This window comes from Artemia sp. Qi Xiang Cuo, chromosome 1 (genome assembly GCF_049724085.1).
Source record: "Artemia sp. Qi Xiang Cuo chromosome 1, ASM4972408v1, whole genome shotgun sequence".
NCBI classification, from domain to species: domain Eukaryota; kingdom Metazoa; phylum Arthropoda; class Branchiopoda; order Anostraca; family Artemiidae; genus Artemia; species Artemia sp. Qi Xiang Cuo.
Window position 1 is genome coordinate 80,168,097 of NC_142794.1, and position 19,766 is coordinate 80,187,862.

The 19,766-nt window shown below is 34.8% G+C and overlaps 1 protein-coding gene across 3 annotated transcripts in view; it reads right to left on the reverse strand.

Annotated features, from left to right (window-relative positions):
- Positions 1-4,513: 4,513 nt before the first annotated feature.
- LOC148956783 (putative splicing factor, arginine/serine-rich 6) overlaps positions 4,514-19,766 on the reverse strand; it is a 29,291-nt gene continuing 14,038 nt past the window's right edge. Inside the window, exons 1-4 of one of the 3 annotated variants that reach the window (XM_089087296.1) lie at positions 15,766-15,842; positions 8,862-9,124; positions 6,981-7,139; positions 4,514-4,808 (exon numbers count right to left, since the gene is read on the reverse strand). In XM_089087296.1, coding sequence (XP_088943422.1) covers positions 4,730-4,808; positions 6,981-7,139; positions 8,862-9,121 — 498 coding nt within the window. In that variant the 5' untranslated portion in view covers positions 9,122-9,124; positions 15,766-15,842 and the 3' untranslated portion in view covers positions 4,514-4,729. Of the gene's footprint in view, positions 4,809-6,980; positions 7,140-8,861; positions 9,125-15,765; positions 15,843-19,766 lie in introns of those variants that run through there. The other 2 variants (XM_089087297.1, XM_089087295.1) reach the window with 2 other exon arrangements.

Here is a 19,766-nt window from a genome sequence, read left to right on the forward strand (position 1 = left end):
TTTTTATTGGATGTTTTGGGAAATGGTGGGCGTGGAGAGTTCTTACTCTCCTATCACTTTCGACAATTTCTAATCAAATGAGCCCTTTTTGAAGTTTCTACGACAACACTTTCTATAAAAACCTTATATGCCGCCTGGGCACAGCTTACAACCCTTGCCCTGAGAGCTCTGAGGGGGTTATCATATACCAAGACCAAATTTTCAGAACTTTCAACTACGTTGAATAAAATGGATATCTCAAAATTTTGATTGCTTGTGCTTAGGGAAATGGTGGGAGTGAAAGGGGGTTAGTTGCCCTCCAATCACTTTCAACTGTTAAAAAGGGCACTAGCCATTTCAATTTCCAATCAAACGAGCCCTTTTTGAAGTTTTTACGACAATGATTTCTATAAAATTCCTATATGCCCCCTGGTCATAACCTATAACCCTTGCCCTGAAGGCTGTGTGGGTGGGGGGTGTCATCCTCAAAGACCTAATTTCCAGAACTTTCAACTACACTGAATAAAATGCCTATCTCAAAATTTTGATTGGATGTGTTTGGAGAGAAGGTGGGCGTGAGAGAGGGTTAGTTGTCCTCCAATCACTTTTGACTATTAAAAAGAGCACTAGCCCTTTGCATTTCCAATCAATGAGCCCTTTTTCAAGTTTCTACGACAACGCTATCTATAAAAACCTTATATGCCCGCAGGACATAACTTACAACCCTCGCCCTGAGGGCTGTGGGAGGAGTGTCCTCCTCTAAGACCTAATTCCCAGAACTTTTAACTACGTTGAAAAAAATAGCTATCTCAAAATTTGATTGGATGTGTTTGGGGAGATGATGGGCGTGAGAGGGGGTTTTGTTAACCTCCAATCCCTTTCTACTATGAAAAAGGGCACTAGCCCTTTCAATTTCCAATTGAATGAGCCCTTTTTGAAGTTTCTAATACAACACTTTCTATAAAAACCTTATATGCCCCTAGGGCATAACTTAAAACCCTTACCCTGAGGGCTGTAGGGGGGGGGGGTATTTATAAGTGAGTTACTTTCAATTTCTTATACGTTTCCTTTTCAAAATGTTGTTCGTTCTAGCAATCCATTCAAACATCAATCTTGAGTTTTAATAATTTTATTGGAGATATTATTACTACCAGCAAGAGAGCTGGAAAAAAAACCTTAAATTTTTCAGAAAGTTTATACATGTCCTAGAAACAAGAATATTGCGTCTCAGTAACACTTTTAGTTAAGTTTTTTAACTTTGCCCCACTTTTGCAGTCCTGTTGAGCATTTTGCTCAGGAATAAAGGCCGGCCACTGACGACATACATTGATAGGAAATCTGCTGAAGATAAAAACATCAATTTATGATGTTTTAATTATTATTGATGTTTATGAACGTAATTTATTGATGAAGACGAAAACGACATATGTACGCAGATCAGGAAATATTTCTTTCTGGCAAAGCTTATTGTTTAAAAAAGGAGACAAAACACTTCTTCAATAGTCACACCAACCTGGGACCAATAGTCGATCCTGAGTTACATTAATCCCTTGTAGCAGTGTTTCTAATCATTGATCATAAATTTTCAGTGCTGTTAGAAACTCTCAAGTAGAAATGGCTAAGTTCTTAGTCCTAGCAGAAGGGAAAATAAACTTACCAGTGATACATTATTACTTTCTCCGACTCAATTATGACTTTTGGCGAAATCGCGACAAACCCTGAGTCATAATAGGATTTTTTTTTTTAATAGGATTATTTTTTCAATGCTTTTTATATTGAACGGGCAAAGTAATTTCAGAAATACAATGCGGTATATAGATAAAACTGCTTCTAACTTGCCGAATTAGAGCAAAATTGGCATTTCCATGTTGAAAAATTGAAATCGTACGCAAAAACAGAATTAAAAAAAAAATATATATATGATAACAGATCCAAGTTTGCACTTTGAACACAGACCTTAAGACTCGTAGAATTCCCATTAGATTACCATTCTCAAAATTACAAAAACAAATGGCTTGGATCAATGTATGCGTCACTGTATACAAATAATACAAAGTAGAATCATTTCCTACCTTAACCCTTATACAAAGCCGGACCGAGATGCAAGTGCTCCTGAGAACGTAGAAACATAAGCGACATTAGATTTTTTCACGGGTAGACAAGTCAGATTTCCCTTAAACGCGAAACTAGGCTTCATCTTTGTAACACCAACTTTTAAAGAATATAATTTTACATTAATTTACTCCAATACGTATATAAAAATTGGTAATTAGTAGTGTAATGTTATTATTAGATGTTTTTTGAAATTACAAGTAAGTTTCAAAGTCTCACCTTGGTTTCAAAGGCATTTAGAGAAAGTTTCTACGAAAATACGTGTTCCAGGGTAATACATACTGAATTTTTTATAGACGAGGATAAGGGCAGAGCTTTTATACGTGCCAACACTGTAGTACCCAAATATTACTGATTATTGACTCTACTGTATGTTATTTATATACAGTGGTGTGTATACACTGAAGCCCTATGATTACAATTAGCTAATACTAGGTTTAAAAAAGAGACTAAATCTCAGCTATAGTTATATCTCAATGCGAATGGAATTAATTGGTTAAACTGCTTTATTTTGAAAAAAAAAACAAAAAAAACAAAAACCATTTTCATATTATCTTACAAATAATAAAGTAAATACTAGCTCCAAAATTTTTATTTGGAAATTATTTTCACTTTTGCCGATTAGATTCAACTCAAAAGTTATTGTTAAATCCATAGGAATAATTCGAAAGACGTCAAACATATTTTAAATAATATTAAAGGCCAGATCGTATGGTTGTAGAGTTGTTTTTATAAACATGAAGATTTTGAGATCTTCCACTTAGCAAATAAACAGCTTAAACCCAGAAGATACGTTTCCAAGTAACTTTAAGAAACAAAAAACACGCAAAGTATGCCACTCAGCAATTTCGGTTTATTTGATTAAGTTGACGCCTTGTAAATCACTACAGCCGAAGTTGCCGAGACTAGATACATTCATCACACTACACAGCCCCAGCACCTTGTCCCAACAAGACACAATTTCTCACTATAATACGATACGCATTCAGTGGGCTTGTGCAAGTACGTTCATTTGACATCACGATCATTATGTATCTAAAATTCCTTTAGAAATAATCAACCAAACATTTTACTAATTTACTTAGTACACCTATTTCTACTATATTTGGGAAATTACAGCACTAACAATCGGGTGCTCAGCTTACTAAAGTTTCCCTTCAATGAACATTCAGTTACAAAATTAGCCCCGCCAATACGTAAATACCGCTTCTACCAACGTGAGAAGAGACCTAAACCCTGATACAAAATGGTAGGATAATTGGTAATATAAGATGGTACCCCTTGCGAAGGTACTTTCTATTCACATATAAAATGATCCTGACAGGATCACTATCAGAGGGTCAAATACAGAGCGACCCAGATTCGTAACTTGCTATTTATGTATCTTGTAGTTATTTCTATGACCATAAGCAAGGTAAAATCTGCTCATAAAAAGCCTTCTTGCTAAAACTCGAAAGTCAAGACACTTATAGAACTATTTGAGCTAAACAAAATAACTCAAATGGCAGGTTTAACCTTTTGCATTCAGTATTTAAATGTACTCTGGAACACTCTTCTCAATACCACATAATTACAACGTATAAAAAAAAGTATTAAGAATAGAAGAAAACTTACTTTGGCTACTTTTCTTCGGAAGTTCCTTTATAACATTCTGCTTTAAAACTTTTTCCTTCATGTCAAACCCTTGAAAACCACCGCCGATAGCTCATGACTACCTAATAGCCTTCTTACCAACTTATATTCAGTACCTTTCTTTAACCATCCTTTCTCCTAGATATAAACTAAGCAACCAACCAACAAGGACGAGCAGTAATTATACATCAGCTTAAAATTCTGTAGCCCCATCACCTCCCATACCCCAAAGCAACAGAAGCGGTAATCTTGGAATTTCATGAAGGTAGCTAAAAGGTATTGTCATAAATCAGGGATACTTGACTTTGCCCCACTCTATCAGATTACTACAGAAAGTGTCTAGCGAAAAGGAATAATTGTGCATGGATTCATCCCTCTCTTAGGAGTAGCATTTTCTTTTTAGCCAGAAAATGTTTCCAAAATGTGTTCAAAACTGAAACAATAATAGTTTTACCCCTCATCTTTTGATTGTCTGAGATTGTTCTTGTTTCAACGTACAATTTAGAATATGTATTTAAATTTATTGAAGTCCAAAGAAGACATAGTTTACTTGCAAATCATTTATCATTATAAAAGAAAACACTCCCAGAGTACAATTCAGATATTTAATGCTGACAAAAAATCAAGCGTCTCGTACTGTAGATATAAAAGATTACATTTTAGTATTTAACAACAACACCGAGCTCGCACAATGGCATCCACACGTTGCTTCTCTTTTTACCAGAAGGGGCTTAACCCAATATACACGAACAAAAAAATTATCTAAAACGTCGAATATATGGCAAACATGTAGAAGTTATATTCATTTGTATATAATTATAAAGAACAGTTACAAAACGACGAATGCGAAACGAATGGGTTCGTATTGAAGAACACTGAAGACGCTGAACGTATACGAAGCTTTTCGATTCCGAATTGGTAGAGTGTAAAGAAACTCATCTCAGCGATAATTTTGTACATTGTAGAAGAAGAAGAAGAAGAGTATTTTGTAGATACAGTCAAGTTTTTAGTATCCACCATAGGATCGGCCACCGCCGCCACTGCCGTAAGAAGATCCACCGTAACTTGATGAGTCGCCATAGCGGCTGTAGTGAAGAAATGAGCGTTGGGTTAGCGATATAAAGCAGTGTATATTATCGAAAAGCAGTAATAAAAATTGACATCCTTTAAACATCTTAGAGCAAGTTGAAAGTAGAAACAAAATGTAATTTAAAGGATTGCATATTCTCACTGGTTCACGAAATTTTAAAGCTAGGGATTATTTAAACATACTGGAGTGTAACCATCCACGTCAACAACTCCCCCTTTCCTCTGCACTGGTTACAGATATTTAATTAAGAATTCGTCAGACCAAATAAGACTTAAAAAGTAAACTTTTAAAAACTAGTTTTTCATTATTGAAGATTTATTCTGTTTGTCAGTTGCTACACTTTGCATACCAAAATTTATATCTGTTAATTAATGGAAGTAGAGGCCTCACCGAAGCTTTTCCGCAAGCACCTCAAGATCTCAGCTTAAGTTCAATAACGCAGCAAAGATGAAGGATGAGGAGATGTAATTAGATTACCACTTGAACAAGTACCTTCAAACGTTCATTGCATGGCGAAAAACAATAATCCTTCAAATAGACGGCACCCTAAATTGATGCAAGTGGGCAAAACATTTTTTTTTCTAGACCAATGGTTTAAGCAACTAACAAACCAGAACGTAAAGCTTATCCGTACTTGTAAATTTTTCGTACCAACAAGTTGGGTAGGTTCAAGAAACAAAAAACCCATATTTAGACTCCCAAAATTCCTCTCATTTTTAGCCTGGAATAATCTTGCAGCTAATGGGGTTTGCTGAAAGCAACAGAATTGAAATCTATGGGGATATTAAGGGACAAATTTTGACACAAAAAAAGTATTCGATTTATTTAGCTTTCCAAATAAGTTTCCATAATTACCACATGATCGGATTTTGTTGAAGTGTCTAAGAAAGATGATTTAGATGTTAAACGCTGCATTAAATAATTCACACAATACAATACCCACTAAATACATGAAATATAGCAACTGAGTAAAAACATATAGAGAAAAAAAACAGAAACGTTTCAACCTTGGTTCTGAGGATTGATTCCAGATTAGGACTTTTTTCAAAAGAGTTTGTAAATCTAACTCTTAAATTCAGAAATGTTATGAGCTATAATTTTTGCCGACCGTGTACCCAAGAAGTCAAAAACAGAGACTGCAGTAGCAAATCAAGGTAGCCCATGATAGGGGGGGGGGGGGCACTGAGCAATTTAGCTATTCCAAATATATTACATCATCTTAATTTTCAATATCTTTAATGTAATACGTGGTCAGCAACTGCAAAGTCCCTAGCACAGCTGGGTGCATATCTGTGTATCATACTTTATGGTAATTCCTCTGTCTTGGATACTTGTAAAAAATAGTACAAAAACAAACACCCTCCTCCAAAGGAAGAAAAAGCAAGTCTTGGGTTCTAATCCCTCTAAACCAAATTTCTAAGTGCAGTTTGGTACCTCATAAAAAAAAATTAGCCCAACAAGCCATCAATTGACCTTGCTTAATTTTGAAAAAATTTTGCAGGTTGTCTCACTTATTATATGCTACTGTGTTTTAACAGTTTTCTTATCAGGTACAACACATTATTTACCTTTCTAAAATACCAAATATAACTCGCATCCCGCCTACATAAAGAATTAAACCCGAGGTGTTCTGCATCCAGAGGTAGCCTTTGTTCTTTCAAAATAGAATATTTGGAGCACTCAATACCCCTTTTGAAGGACATAGCAATTGCTTGTAAAATGCTATGAAAAGAAGAATAGTTTCATTATTACCAAGTTGAAATAGTATCAATTCTGCTTAACGATGAATCTAAATGTAGTTTGTCATGCATTTTTTTTTGTACCAACGCTTCATTCTTTTTTTTACCAAAAGTACATAAAATTTGAAAAATATCCTTAAGAATGCATTCCCACTTGATTTCCAAAGAGAAAACCTGGTATTAGAAGTTTAGGACTATTTACTGGAAAGCAGAATGACACTGGGGCATACAAAGATGCCAATATGTCAATCTTGCAGTGTCTCTTATCACCAATTTTCTTAAACCATCAAATGAGGCTTTCCATTACCCTGAGAAACAGTAGTGAGGTAAAAAATGAACATTTAGTAGTTTGTAACTATTTTTAAGTTTTCGAATATTGGATTTGAAATTTATGATACTTTAAAGCCTGGATAAAAAAAACAACATACCTTCCACCACCACTACTATAACCTCCACGTGGACGGGATGAGCGGTAGTCATCATCACGGCTACCGTAACTGCCACGACCACCACCGCCATAACTGCCACGACCACCACGACTGAATCCACGACCACCACCTTCTCTGTCGTAACCTCCACGGCCTCCACTAGACAAAAAGGAAGCTCATAAGAATTAGTCAAAAGCATTTTGCACTTACCAATACGACCAAAGATTTATTATAACAAAACACTCGTCAAGCCTTAGGAACAGTCAACGTTTAAGCAACAAAGTAACAGAGATCCAGTGTTCAAGGGCAAAATATAATAATTTTTTCTGTGGGGAATGAACCCTGGACCTCAAGTGTGTTTATTAGACTGACTTCATTCTTGTGCCCATTGAATGACAGGATCATTCACCATAAGGATATGCAGTCAATAGACTGCTGAGGAATCCTCTATTAAAATGCATCCCATACCATATAGGCAGTTGAATTGAAAATATCAAGTATTTTGCAATAGGTTGCATCAAGACATGGCTAATTGTAGACAGAGAAAAGACTGCAATTCTGAACTTCGATCTTTCCCTTGGACATGTCAAAGACAGGGGAGTTGTGTCTAGCTTTAAAAACGTGTTTTTCGGCGTCTTGGAGCAGAGGCACAAACAAGACAGGTATTTAGCAGGGGAGGCCATATCAGCAGATCATACATAGTATACCTGTTAAAAGCCATTGTAAGGATGATAAGAAAGGCAACCGGACTGTTATTTAGTAGAAAGCAAAACGAAGACAAATCTTCTTTCAATAAATGGATAAATCGTTAATATAGCTCTAATAACAATGGATAGAATACACAATTAGCAAATGAAATAGTTCTATCAGTGTCTATGCCCAAATCCATACTTCACTTCAAGGAATTAAAAACCATCTTGTAAATTTTCTCAGCACCAGAGGAAACTCACAAAGCAATATTGGTAAAAATTGCTTTGGGATCTTTAAATGTTTCAATAGTTCGAAAACCTAAAAAGAGGCTAGTTTCATATAATAGAAAAAATCCAATCTCTTACTAATTATTAAGCAAAATGCTATCTATTCAAGGTATATACAGCATAAAAAATAATTATCCTGTGTCATCAAGATTTTCAATCAAGACAGTTGGCACAACAGATAATTTCCAAAGCTGTCAAATTACTCAAATGATACTTCTTTTGAGCTGATTTTCAAGTGAGTCTCAAGCAGGAAGAATAGAATATTTTTAAGATCTTTCCTTTCCTGAACTTAAATAAGAAAATTCGACTCTATTCAATCGAAAGAACAAAATTAACTCTAATGATGCAAGTTTCATTAGATCTGGAATATCCTCATCTCCCACAAATACAGGAAAAGTTAAATTGTTTTTCCAAATTTTACGAAGTAGGTGGAGCTGACTTTTAGTTCCCTGTCGCTAACTCGGATCTGTTATCCAAGGACCAGAAGTTATGGCCAGACTGCCCAATCAATTCTACAAAGTTTGGCCATAAAGTTTATACTAGACAGAGCGATCTTTAAGTTATTGACTCCCCTTAATAAAAAACCCTTACAAAATTCCTGCAAGGTAAAAGCATTCTGCCATTTAAAAGGAATTCAATTTTACCTGAATTGGTGAATTTATAAAATAGGTGAAATTAAATAAATTTAAGAAAATCAATGTGAAAACTAAGGATATAATTGAATAAAATAAACACAAATTACACAAATAGTTATTTATACAGTTTTAAAACCAAAAGAAATCATTGATGAACAACTATTTGATATGAGGGCTAAAACATAGATTTAACTTTCAAAAGACAAAGTTTAAATTTAATAACATTAGAATAATGACAACAATCCAAAAGATAACTGATTTGCACATACCCAAAGCCACGGCCTCCTCTTCCACCACGTCTTGGAGCAGATACCTCAACCTTGATCCTTGATCCAAAATATTCTGCGTCATTCATGTTTGAGACAGCATTGTTTGCATTGGCTTCATCGTCATATTCAACAAAGGCAAAACCAGGGGGGTTCTGGGCAACCCATACGTTCTTCAAAGTCCCATATTTGCTAAATTCATCTTCCAGATCTTCACGACGGACGCTGTCTAGCAGATTGCCAACGTATAGTCTTGACATCATTATCTATAAGGAAACTAGCCAGTTATATTCAGGTCATTCAAATCTCAAAAATTATTTCGTGAGTTCCAGCATCAGCTGACCGTTTCAGAGACTAAGTCCATAATTAGAAACTCCCAAGTGATTTAGGTAAAAATTGATATAGCCTCAAAATGTGTCAACAGTTGCAACTGAAATGTGTCATATTTTTTTAACCCAAATTCTTCAATTCCGAGCAGAAGTTAATTTTTTTCGAAGTTTACTTATTTTTTTATTTATAAACAAATAATCAGATAAATAAGACATTACCTTAAATTACCTTAAATCGCACTTGCTAGCGATAGGACGACATTCTATATACTAATACATAAATGATAGACATAAGTAAGCAAGAGAGCATCTATAGATGAAATCAAGATTACAAAAAACATGTCTTAAAATTCCAATCTTGAAATAGATTACAGTCAGGAACAGTAATGAAAGTGAATGAGGATCTCATTTAACAACGGCTAGTCAACCATAAAAACCATTAGCTTTAAAATTTACCAACAAAATTGTCACATTTTCAAAGTGCACCTTTCAATGCAAAGTCTACATTGATCCTAAATTAGGATCCCAGAAGGCTTTTTCAAGTTACTACTTCTACCCTTTGGGATGACTTTCCACTTGGGAAAAACTTGTAGCAGAAGAATAAACCATGAAAGGGATCTACAGTTCACATGCAGGTCTAAGTTCATCTTTCAAATTTACAACACCCTTTCTCATATTTTTGGAAACCTTGTAAAAAGATTAAGCAAAGGTAATAAGCCTCAAAACACTTTCCTTGAACCAGTATATGTATTTCTGAAGGTTGCATCAATAAAAAGCAAATGTAAATGGCCATTAAGGGGGGAGAAGTCAAAACTTCAAAAAACCTCTGCAGGGCACATATTCCTTTCAAATCTGTTGACATAATTAGGAAGCTGAAAATACCGTTTTGGGCCTAATTTGTGCTTTGCACATATTTAAAAAGAACTTTAACGCCAAAGTTGACCTAAGTTCATCAAAGTTCAGTATTGATTAGAGAGGAAAAAGCAGACACACAATTCAACAGCTGAGATTAAGACAAAGTGAATACACAATTTGATTCCTTTTTTTTATGCTCTTTCCAAATATAGTAATGAACTCATTTTCAAATGAGCCCCCCTCCCATATGTAGCCAAAGGAATATATAAAAACTAAGACAAAATAATGAAATTCCTGATTTATAAAATGCAGATTTCTTTTTCTCAGATTAGCATGTTTCCTTTGATTATTTATATTTTTAAAATCGTTTCCAATGATATTTGGTAAATTGTGCCCTCAATCCCCAATATAAATTACTGGGATTAAAGCTTTAATATATGAGCTACAATGGATGAGTGGATTGATTTAATGGAGAAATACATAGAGCCATAGATGTGCATAAATATAGGCCCCTATATCTTCGCACAATTAGGTAGGAAGTAAGTGAATCCATTGCTTGATGATATTTATGTTCTTTCCAAACTCTACAATCACTTCTGGTACAAAATTCATTGAAGGTTTTGAGCCTTTGAAGGGGCTCAAAAACAGACCATAGCAACCAAAATATTAACATGTTTTTAAAAAAAGCTGTCCAGAGAGTAAAAAAATTCTATTTGTAACTAATTTGGGAATGGTAATTATTACTTTCATTAGTCTTTATAGTAAAATGTAATTTTGGAAAATTTTTTTTGAGGAATTCTTAAAAAGAGCCCGAAACTCCTCAAAATGGCATCACAGCAAAACAAAAAGCAACCCTCTATTGAAAACCCTAAATAGAATGTATACAACCTCACATTTAACAAGAAAAGCACATTTGTGCATGGGTAGTACTAATACATCCTCCTTCTCTTTTTATTATTCTGTTTTTTTTTCCCTTTTTTCTGTTCATTGACAGGGCTTCAAAACATCACAGTTGTTTCAGGGCTTGTTTAAAAGCTAAATTTTAGATTTAATTAGTTTTAAACTAATTTTTAACTTTACTTCACTGTCTAGACTATACACAAGGTAGGCTACTAAGTTACCCTTTTAGGCCTCAAAATAGAATATATCCCAGAAAAAAAATTTAACAAATTCAGAATGAGCCTAATGTCAGTTAGGCCTATAGAATATTACAGACCTATATATATTTAACAGAATCTTAAGTTATGGGCTATTAGAACACTGTTTTTCAAATTTTGCCTAAACTGCCTTTTTTATGCTCTTTCATAATTTAAGAATTGCTTCTGGGGCTAATTGCATCTTGAGTCCTTAAAGGGGCCCTGAAGGTATTTCCTATGAATTATGAAAGAGCATAAAAAAGCATCAAATGATGTTTTCACTTTCATCCTAGCTAAATTATATAGCCCAATGCAAATTTACCACACCCCCCCCTGAATGTGCAAATATACACCCTGAATTGTTGATGGAAAAGTTACAAATCGCAAAATTCAGTGCCATTTTTGTCATTGGCATAAAAAAAAAAAAAAGAAAGAAAGTTGAATTGAAACAGTAGGAAAATGGTTTATATTTGTCTTGCCTAATAAATGAGGTTTGAGTTTTTACAAATAAGCATCTTTGGAATATATTACTCTTGAACAACTTATTTATAAACTAGTCATGTTTTTTTTTACCACTTTTCAATAATTTAATTAGTGTTGATAACTTCTTTCTGTGGTTACAACAATGAAATACCCTTGTGGCCCCTTAAGGGCTCAAGATGCAATTAGCCCCAGAAGTGATTCTTTAATTATGAGAGCATAAAAAAAGCATGAATGATGAGAGCATGAAGAATTTTCATTTTCGTCTTAGCTAAATTACATCACCCATAAGAAATATACCTATTTTGGTAGGCTTGCATAACATTTTAGGGTACTTTCCTATTATATGGACACCTTACAAGTCAAGTTTGGTTCATTATTAAAGAATACTCTTTTTAGTGTCTAGTTCTCATTCACAACCTGTGCATTATACCAAATAATGACAATTTGAAAGATACCACATAAAAGATACTGCAAACTTTTGTATAGCCCATTTTATAAATGCTTGTATCCAGCCCTGCAACTATTACACAGGGGCTCATAAAGCCTACACTTGCAAAGGTGGACATAATAAATTTTGTGTTCAGAAAATAGCCTATTCTGACACATCAACAGCACCTTTATCTTTTAGGTGGTAAATGAATTCATAAAAAGAATTTTTACACCTACACCTCTGGGGTCCCATTGGGGGGCTGAGATAAAATTTTGACATTAGGGTAGGATATTGACTATTACATTTAGGAAATTATTAACTTACAAATAAAGTGAACATACTACTCAAACTCAATGCCTTTTTTTATTACAAATATAATAATCATTTATGCCAGAAATGAATTTTACCCCCATCACTAAATAGACCAATTTAGGGTATATATTTGCACATTGGGGGGAGGGGGGTGATGTAAAGTTTAAACTTACCTTTAATTTGCATCAGAAATAAACTTTACCCCCACCCCCCTAATGTGCAAATATAGAACCTGAATTGGTATATAGGCCTAGGGGTAAAATTCATTTCCAACAAAAATAATTGTTATATTTGGAGAGCATAAAAAAAGGCATCAAATGGTATGTTTACTTTATTTGTAAGTCAAAATATGAACTGCCAAAAATTTACCAAAATAATAAATGAGGAAACCCTGTAGACATTTTTCTTGGTAAAATTCTACTTTAGCTACTTTTGGCTATCCTGGAAAAAAGTTTGGTTAGGAAAATGAAACTTTCAGGGATGGGTATACAGGCTAAAGTATGTCCTGGGAAGGTATTTTGTAGTACCTATCTCCACTCCTCTCTAGAGGGTCCTGACCTTTGATGACCTTTAAAAATATGTGTGTTATAGAAGTGAAACCTTGTGAAATAGATCTTCTGCTTAAATGAAGTACAACAAACTGTTTTCAGCTACACAGCTTTGCTCAATCCCAATTTATAAGGTTTCAAAGATATTTATTTATTAATACCAAGATACGGTAAGCTTTAACAAGCTTGTCGCACAAAACAATTATAAAAAGTCAATAACAATATCAATGACATAACAAAAACATACAGTAACTTAAAAACATTGGAAAAACAATATTACTGAAACATACAAGAACATACCAACTTAACAGATACATATCTGTTAATAATTGAAACATACAAAAAAGTAAGCCTACAAAATAACTGTCACACTGTCACAAATCAGGTAATACAAAAATAAAAATAATCTCAAAATGGATTGTGATAGGACCTAGTATAGAAATATCTAGAGGCTAAACTACTTTCGAAAGACTGGACCGAGGTACTTGCAACTATTTCTGATGGAAGTGAATTCCAAGTCTTCCACACTCGGCTAGACAAAGAGTTTTGGCCTAATCTTTTCTGTGAACATGTTGGGTAAATTTTGTGTTGGTGTTGACGGGTACTAATGTATTCTGTAAAAGTGAAAAAGTGAGTTGGGGTGATATTATCAATATTCCTAACAATGCGAAATGTATTTACTACATCGGCTCTATCATGTCTGAACTGGAGAGAAGGCAACTGTAGTCTTTGCATTCTCTGGTGGTAAGGTAGATGACTCAGGTATGGTATGAGTTTGGTGGCCCTACGTTACACTCTCTCAACCCTCTCTCTATCTCTCTTATTAAGGGGATACCATACTGATGAGCAATACTCAAGTACTGGACGTACAATGGATACATAAAGTGAAATCAGTGAATGGAGATTAAACTTAGAAAAATTACGCCTTAGACGTAGTAATTGGTAATTCGCCTTATGGGTGATATCTGATACATGTTTATTAAATTTGAGACTTGAATCAAAACAAATACCAAGGTCACAAACATATTCTAAACTTGAAATTAACTTACCAACAACAAAGTAATGGTAATGTTGAGGAAGTCTACGCAAATAGTGCACAGCATTGCACTTGGTTTCATTAATGAACATAGAGTTTGCAGTACACCACTGGCCCAGAGCAACCAAATCCTCTTGAAGTAAAGAAATTTCATGTTCACTCATGACTGGCCTGTAGATTTTTACATCATCTGCAAACATTTTTATGGTCGAATTCCTAACAACGCCTGGCAAATCATTGATAAAAAGGCAGAAGAGTACTGGCCCAAGACAACTACCTTGTGGAACTCCACTTATGACGGAAATAGGTGATGACAAAGCATCACCTACTGCAACCTCTTGGGTTCTATTTGTAGGATAATCTGTTATCCATGCTTTAGTTTGTGGGCCTATACCATATAGTTGACATTTGTTTATCAGAAGTGGAATGGAAATTTTCTCGAATGCTTCGGAAAAGTCAATTTAAATACAATCAAACAAAATACCATTATCAGCCATCAATTGAAAATCACAAATCACCTCAAGAAGTTGCGCGTTACAAGATCGTCGTTTACGGAAACCATGCTGAGCAGAATGCCATAAGTTGTTTTCCTCAAAATGTGCTTGGATTCTACTCACAACAATTTTCTCCATTATATAGGAAAAGATTGATGTATTTGAAATTGGTCTGTAATTATTGAAATGGGACTTTGAACCATTCTTGTACAACAGCCTAATGATAGTTCTTTTCCAAGCTGAAGGACATTTACCAGATGAGAGACAGAGATAAAAGAGAAAAGTGAGTGGTCCAGCAAGCACAGATGCAAGTTCACGTAACATCACATTGGAAAATCCATCAATATCTGGTGCCTTTCCTGGATCAAGATTTTGGAGTGTCAGATAAACCTGCTGGACTGTAAACTCTGAATCAACAAATTCTTTTGTTAAATCTGGAGGAATAAACTGAGTGTGTGTTTTGGTGTATATGCAAATACATTTCATGAAATTTGAAAAAAAAAACATTGATATGGCTTAAGCTTCTACTCACATAACAAGAATTGAATTTTCAGAACCAAAGTCAGAGAAAAAGAAACTGATAACTGAAAATTAAGGAAAAATGTTGTTTTGTCAAAACTTCAATAGATAGGCTATAGACCTGTCATGTAGGCAAATTTCAGGATCCTATAGAGGGAGAATGAGTGGAGGTAGGTACTTCAGGATACCTTCCTAGGACATAGCCTATTTAGCCTGTAGACCCATCCTTGAAAGTTTCATTTTCCTAACCTAACCCCTTTCCAAGAGAGCCAAAAGTAGCTAAGTAGAATTTTACCTTTATCTTTTCAAGGCTATCTGATTCTCTTTATTTACATGTCCTATCTTAACTACAGCTTGGTCAGATTTGACTTTCTGAATAATGCACATGATCTGCCTTTTGAGCCTTAAAAGGACAAGAATGGAGACTTCCAGGCTAGCCTATTATGAATAACCCAAGAGACCTTAGTAGAAAAGCTTTACAGATTGGGTTTATAAAGTGACTTTTAACAAGAAATAGGTATAAAAAGGGTTAGGTTACTTTAAGTTAATGCAACTAATACTTTCTTTTCAACCTAGTTTCTGCTCCACAATTAACCTAATTTAGGCCTTAAAAATCTTCTTGGGTAGGCTATTGACTAAGAGGTTTAATTCCAAACTGAAACAAAATATACTCAACTCATCAGAGCAGCATGATTCAGAAATTATTAAGCAAAAAAAGAGGGCTATTAATTAAATCTCAATATACAAAATTAATTTAAAAACTACCTTCGAATATAGACCCTCTCGTTTCGCGATTCCAATATGAACTAAAGAAAATAGGCCCGTTTTTTAGCACTAAGATCCAGGAAAGTTGCGATCCAGGGTCTGCTAACTTGTCGAAAGAGGAGAACCTACCAAAGGAATTCCCAGTATCACCTGGTCCTGTTCATCATGTTAAGAGAAAGAGATCAGGAGTCAGTACTTCTTCTAAAGTGAAGGAAGACAGCAGTGAGCTAGAGGAAACCCTGAAGAACTACCTTGTTGAAAAAATTTCTTCAAAGAGAAAGAAAGATGACACAAGTGGTCCCACTTCAGATCCAGATTTCATGTTCCTTCAGTCGATCTTACCCCATTTCAAGCAAGTGGCGCAGGAAGACAAACTGGACTGTCAACTTGAGATTCTGAGTATCATCAGGAATTATAGAAAGAAAAATACATTGCATACAGAATGAGCTTCTTTTGTAATTGAAGTTACCTTTTTCATATATATTTTTGTAAACGAGATTGAAATAATGTTAATAACCTTTCTGAGATTATTCTTTGCTTTAATTCTTTGTTGCAGTCATCCATAAACAGTTTACAAAATTAATTAAAGGAAAAAAAAAAGTAAAATATCGGGAGTAATCAAAATGAGCCTTGAAATGCCCTCTGCATTTGTCCTCTCACTGAACCAGCTTCAGTCATGAAATAGTCTGCCAACTTGTCTCGTAGGTTTCGGGTAGGTCTTGAGCTGTGGTTGCTAGTGGCCAGGCGTATATCTCCCAAGCCATCAGATGATGCTGAAGAGCTACCTTCAGGAGTGACACCTCTATTGACAATAAGGAAATTGTGAAGGCAGATTGCTGTCTGCACAATTTGACAAACTTTTTCTCTCTGGGCTATTATCTCTGTTCTAAATATGCGAAATCTTTGTGATAGAAGCCCAAAACTGTTTTCTATTATCCTCCTGACCGAGTTTAATCGATAATTAAATATCCTCTGTTGATCATTCAGTTTTTTGCCAGGATATGCTCTCATTATGTATGGTTTCAGTGAAAACGCTTCATCACCAATCAAGAAGTGGGGAAAAGCTATATCTGAGCCTGGTAGCAATTTGTTTGCAGGAAACTGTATGCTTCCGTTTTCAATGGCTTTTCCCAAATCTGATCTTGCAAATATGCCACCATCGCTTTCACTGCCATAGGCGCCTACATCAGTAAAGCTGAATTTATAACTGGCATCACAGACAGCCAGTAGTACAAGGCTATGGAAACCTTTGTAGTTGAAGTCCAGAGATCCACCTTTGTTTGGACACTGCATCCTTATGTGCTTCCCATCTATTGCACCTACACAATTTGGCATTTTGTATTTCTTCAGAAAATCGTCTGCAATTTTTTCCATTTGACTTTTTGAGGGTGGTTGCAGGTAAGTTGGTGACAGACTATCAAAAACAGCCTTTAAAGTTTCACTTAGAATTCCACTAACTGTAGAGATTCCCAGACGGAAGTCGTAATGCAATGAAGTCATGGAGGCTCCTGTTGCCAGGTACCTCAAAGTTAGTGCCAGCTTGACTTCAGGAGAAATAGCTCTTCGAAAGTTTGTATCCTGCTTCCGAATTTTATCTTTGACTTGCTCAAATATGTCAAGGTATTCACTTCTTGAAAAACGGGTAAAATTAAAAAACTTTTCTTCATCATCACACAGAATCATGTCTTGTAGAAGGTTCAACTGTCCAAATGCATCTCTGTTTTCAGATGTAAAAATAGGTCTCACCCAATAGTCTCTTTTCTTTTTCTTCTTTGGGCTTTTTCCTTTTACACACAAAAGAGCTGCAGAAAGCATCAAAATTTCATCATCAGAGCTGCTTGAGTCTTCACCGTTCCACATATTGCTAGTTCAAAAAAAACCGCTGCTGCTGATAGTGACGAAATTATGGATTTTTATGTAGAGGCTTATGGGTTTGTATGTGAAAGTGGACGTAATAGTGTGAAAAGGGCTCCATAACTTAAGAGACGTAACGTAACTTAACGACATAACGTAATTTCTTACGTTTCAATGTGAAGGAACCTTTACATCTTTCTGCAAAGCAGGGTTGCCACCAGACCAAAAAGTGTTGTACCGTCAGGTTTTTTAAAACGTAACTTTTTCACAGCAAGCGCAAGAAAAATCTCTTTTGAAGGCAAGGCGCTATAATTTTACTATCAAGAGCGGTACGTAAAGGGGGGATGTGACATTTGTTGCCTGTATAATTTGAAAAATATATTTTATGTAATTTCATTAAAAATCCTCCCTCCAACTTTTAAAAGGTGCCTAAAAAGTATACAATAATAACAATTCATGCTTCTTTACCTTCAGGAAATTCCTATTTATTCAAATGTAAGTGCTGCTTCCAGTTTACCTGCACAACAGAAAGACACCCCCCCCCCCCGATGCGTGTATAAAACCCCAGGCTACTATTTTGCTGATCTTGTTGTTTTTAATTGCCATTATTGGTGTTTTAAACCAAAAGTTGATGAGTAATACGTACAAAATAAAAGGCAAATCAATTAACACAGGACACTTTAGAGTTTTGAAGAAAAGAAGAAAACCAACTAGATTTTTTTATTGTTAAATTTCAATAAAAACGGTCTTGATAAATGCAACTTCTTGAAAAGACCCGAAAAAATCATTTTAATCGCTCCCTTCCCGTCTAATATTTTAGATTGGCTCTGTCTCAGTCTCACCACATCTAGCTTCAAATTTGCATCGTTCCATTATGAAGATTAAATAAAAAAAACAAGTTTTTTAAACTGAAAGTAAGGAGCGACATTAAAACTTAAAACGAACAGAAATTATTCCGTATATGAAAGGGACTGTCCCCTCCTCAACGCCTCGCTCTTTACGCTAAAAAAAATTAAATTCATTTTCATAATGAACCAAAAAGTAGAGAATTTTTTTTTCTCAAGAATATATGAATATAAGCGAACATGACGGGCACAAAAGCATTGGGTTTTACATAACATAAACACCAAATTTATCTAGTTTATAAATGCATACACGGAAAAAGTCGATGAGTTGAGGAAAATAAATAAAAAAGATCAAATTATGCAAAAACAAATCGATTTTTCTGCCCCGAATTTTCACTTATATTTGATATTTTCAAATTTTTAATTTTCCAATTTAAAAAATATAATGTCTCATCGAATATTACATCCTAAGTTAACACAGCCTCAGGATGTGCTCTTACCGTTGTGCTATACTGATAAAAGTGGGAACTAACTGAACATTCGGAAGTTGTTGAAAAATAGTCCACAAATTAAAAAAAGTTGTGTGAAAAAGAAATAAAAGGAAGATGGAACAAAAAGATCAGTGAGTTAATAAAAATGAACTGGAAATGATTTAATTAAAAAAATTAAGGGGGATACTAAAAAACCTATAATTTAATAAGGAAATGCCAATAAATTTACGTTTTCATGGGGTTGGGGCCCCAGTCCAGCCTGCGTGGCCCCTCTGAATCAGTTTTTAAGTAAAATCCAAGGCATTAGTCTAGTTGTCCATTTCTAAAGCCAAATATTTAGTGATTGGCCTTTTCGGAAGAAAACATGCTAAACACACAAGCAGTACCATCAAATTATTTATTTTATACTATTTCCAAATATCATGGCCTCTTTTCTTAAAATACACCCACCCCCCCGATGGTCCGGGATGTAGCCCTAGTAAAATATTAAAAAAATCAACCAATAAAACTTTTACTTTACTATATGAAAGAACACGAAAGAATATAACGAGAAATAATGTCCTCACAAGGTTCAAAACAACGATGAAATATATTTATACAGTTATATATGGACCGCAGGTGGGGGGGGGGTATAATGTAAAAAAAAGTGACCATGATATTTGGAAAAAGTTTAGCATAAAATCGAAAATTCCGGCTCAACTAACCCACCCCCTTCTCAATGCTTAGATATAACCAAAAAATGGCTTGTTTTTACAGTTTTATATAATTTGTCAATACCAGCTGTTCATAATCCCATATAAAAAGAGCAACT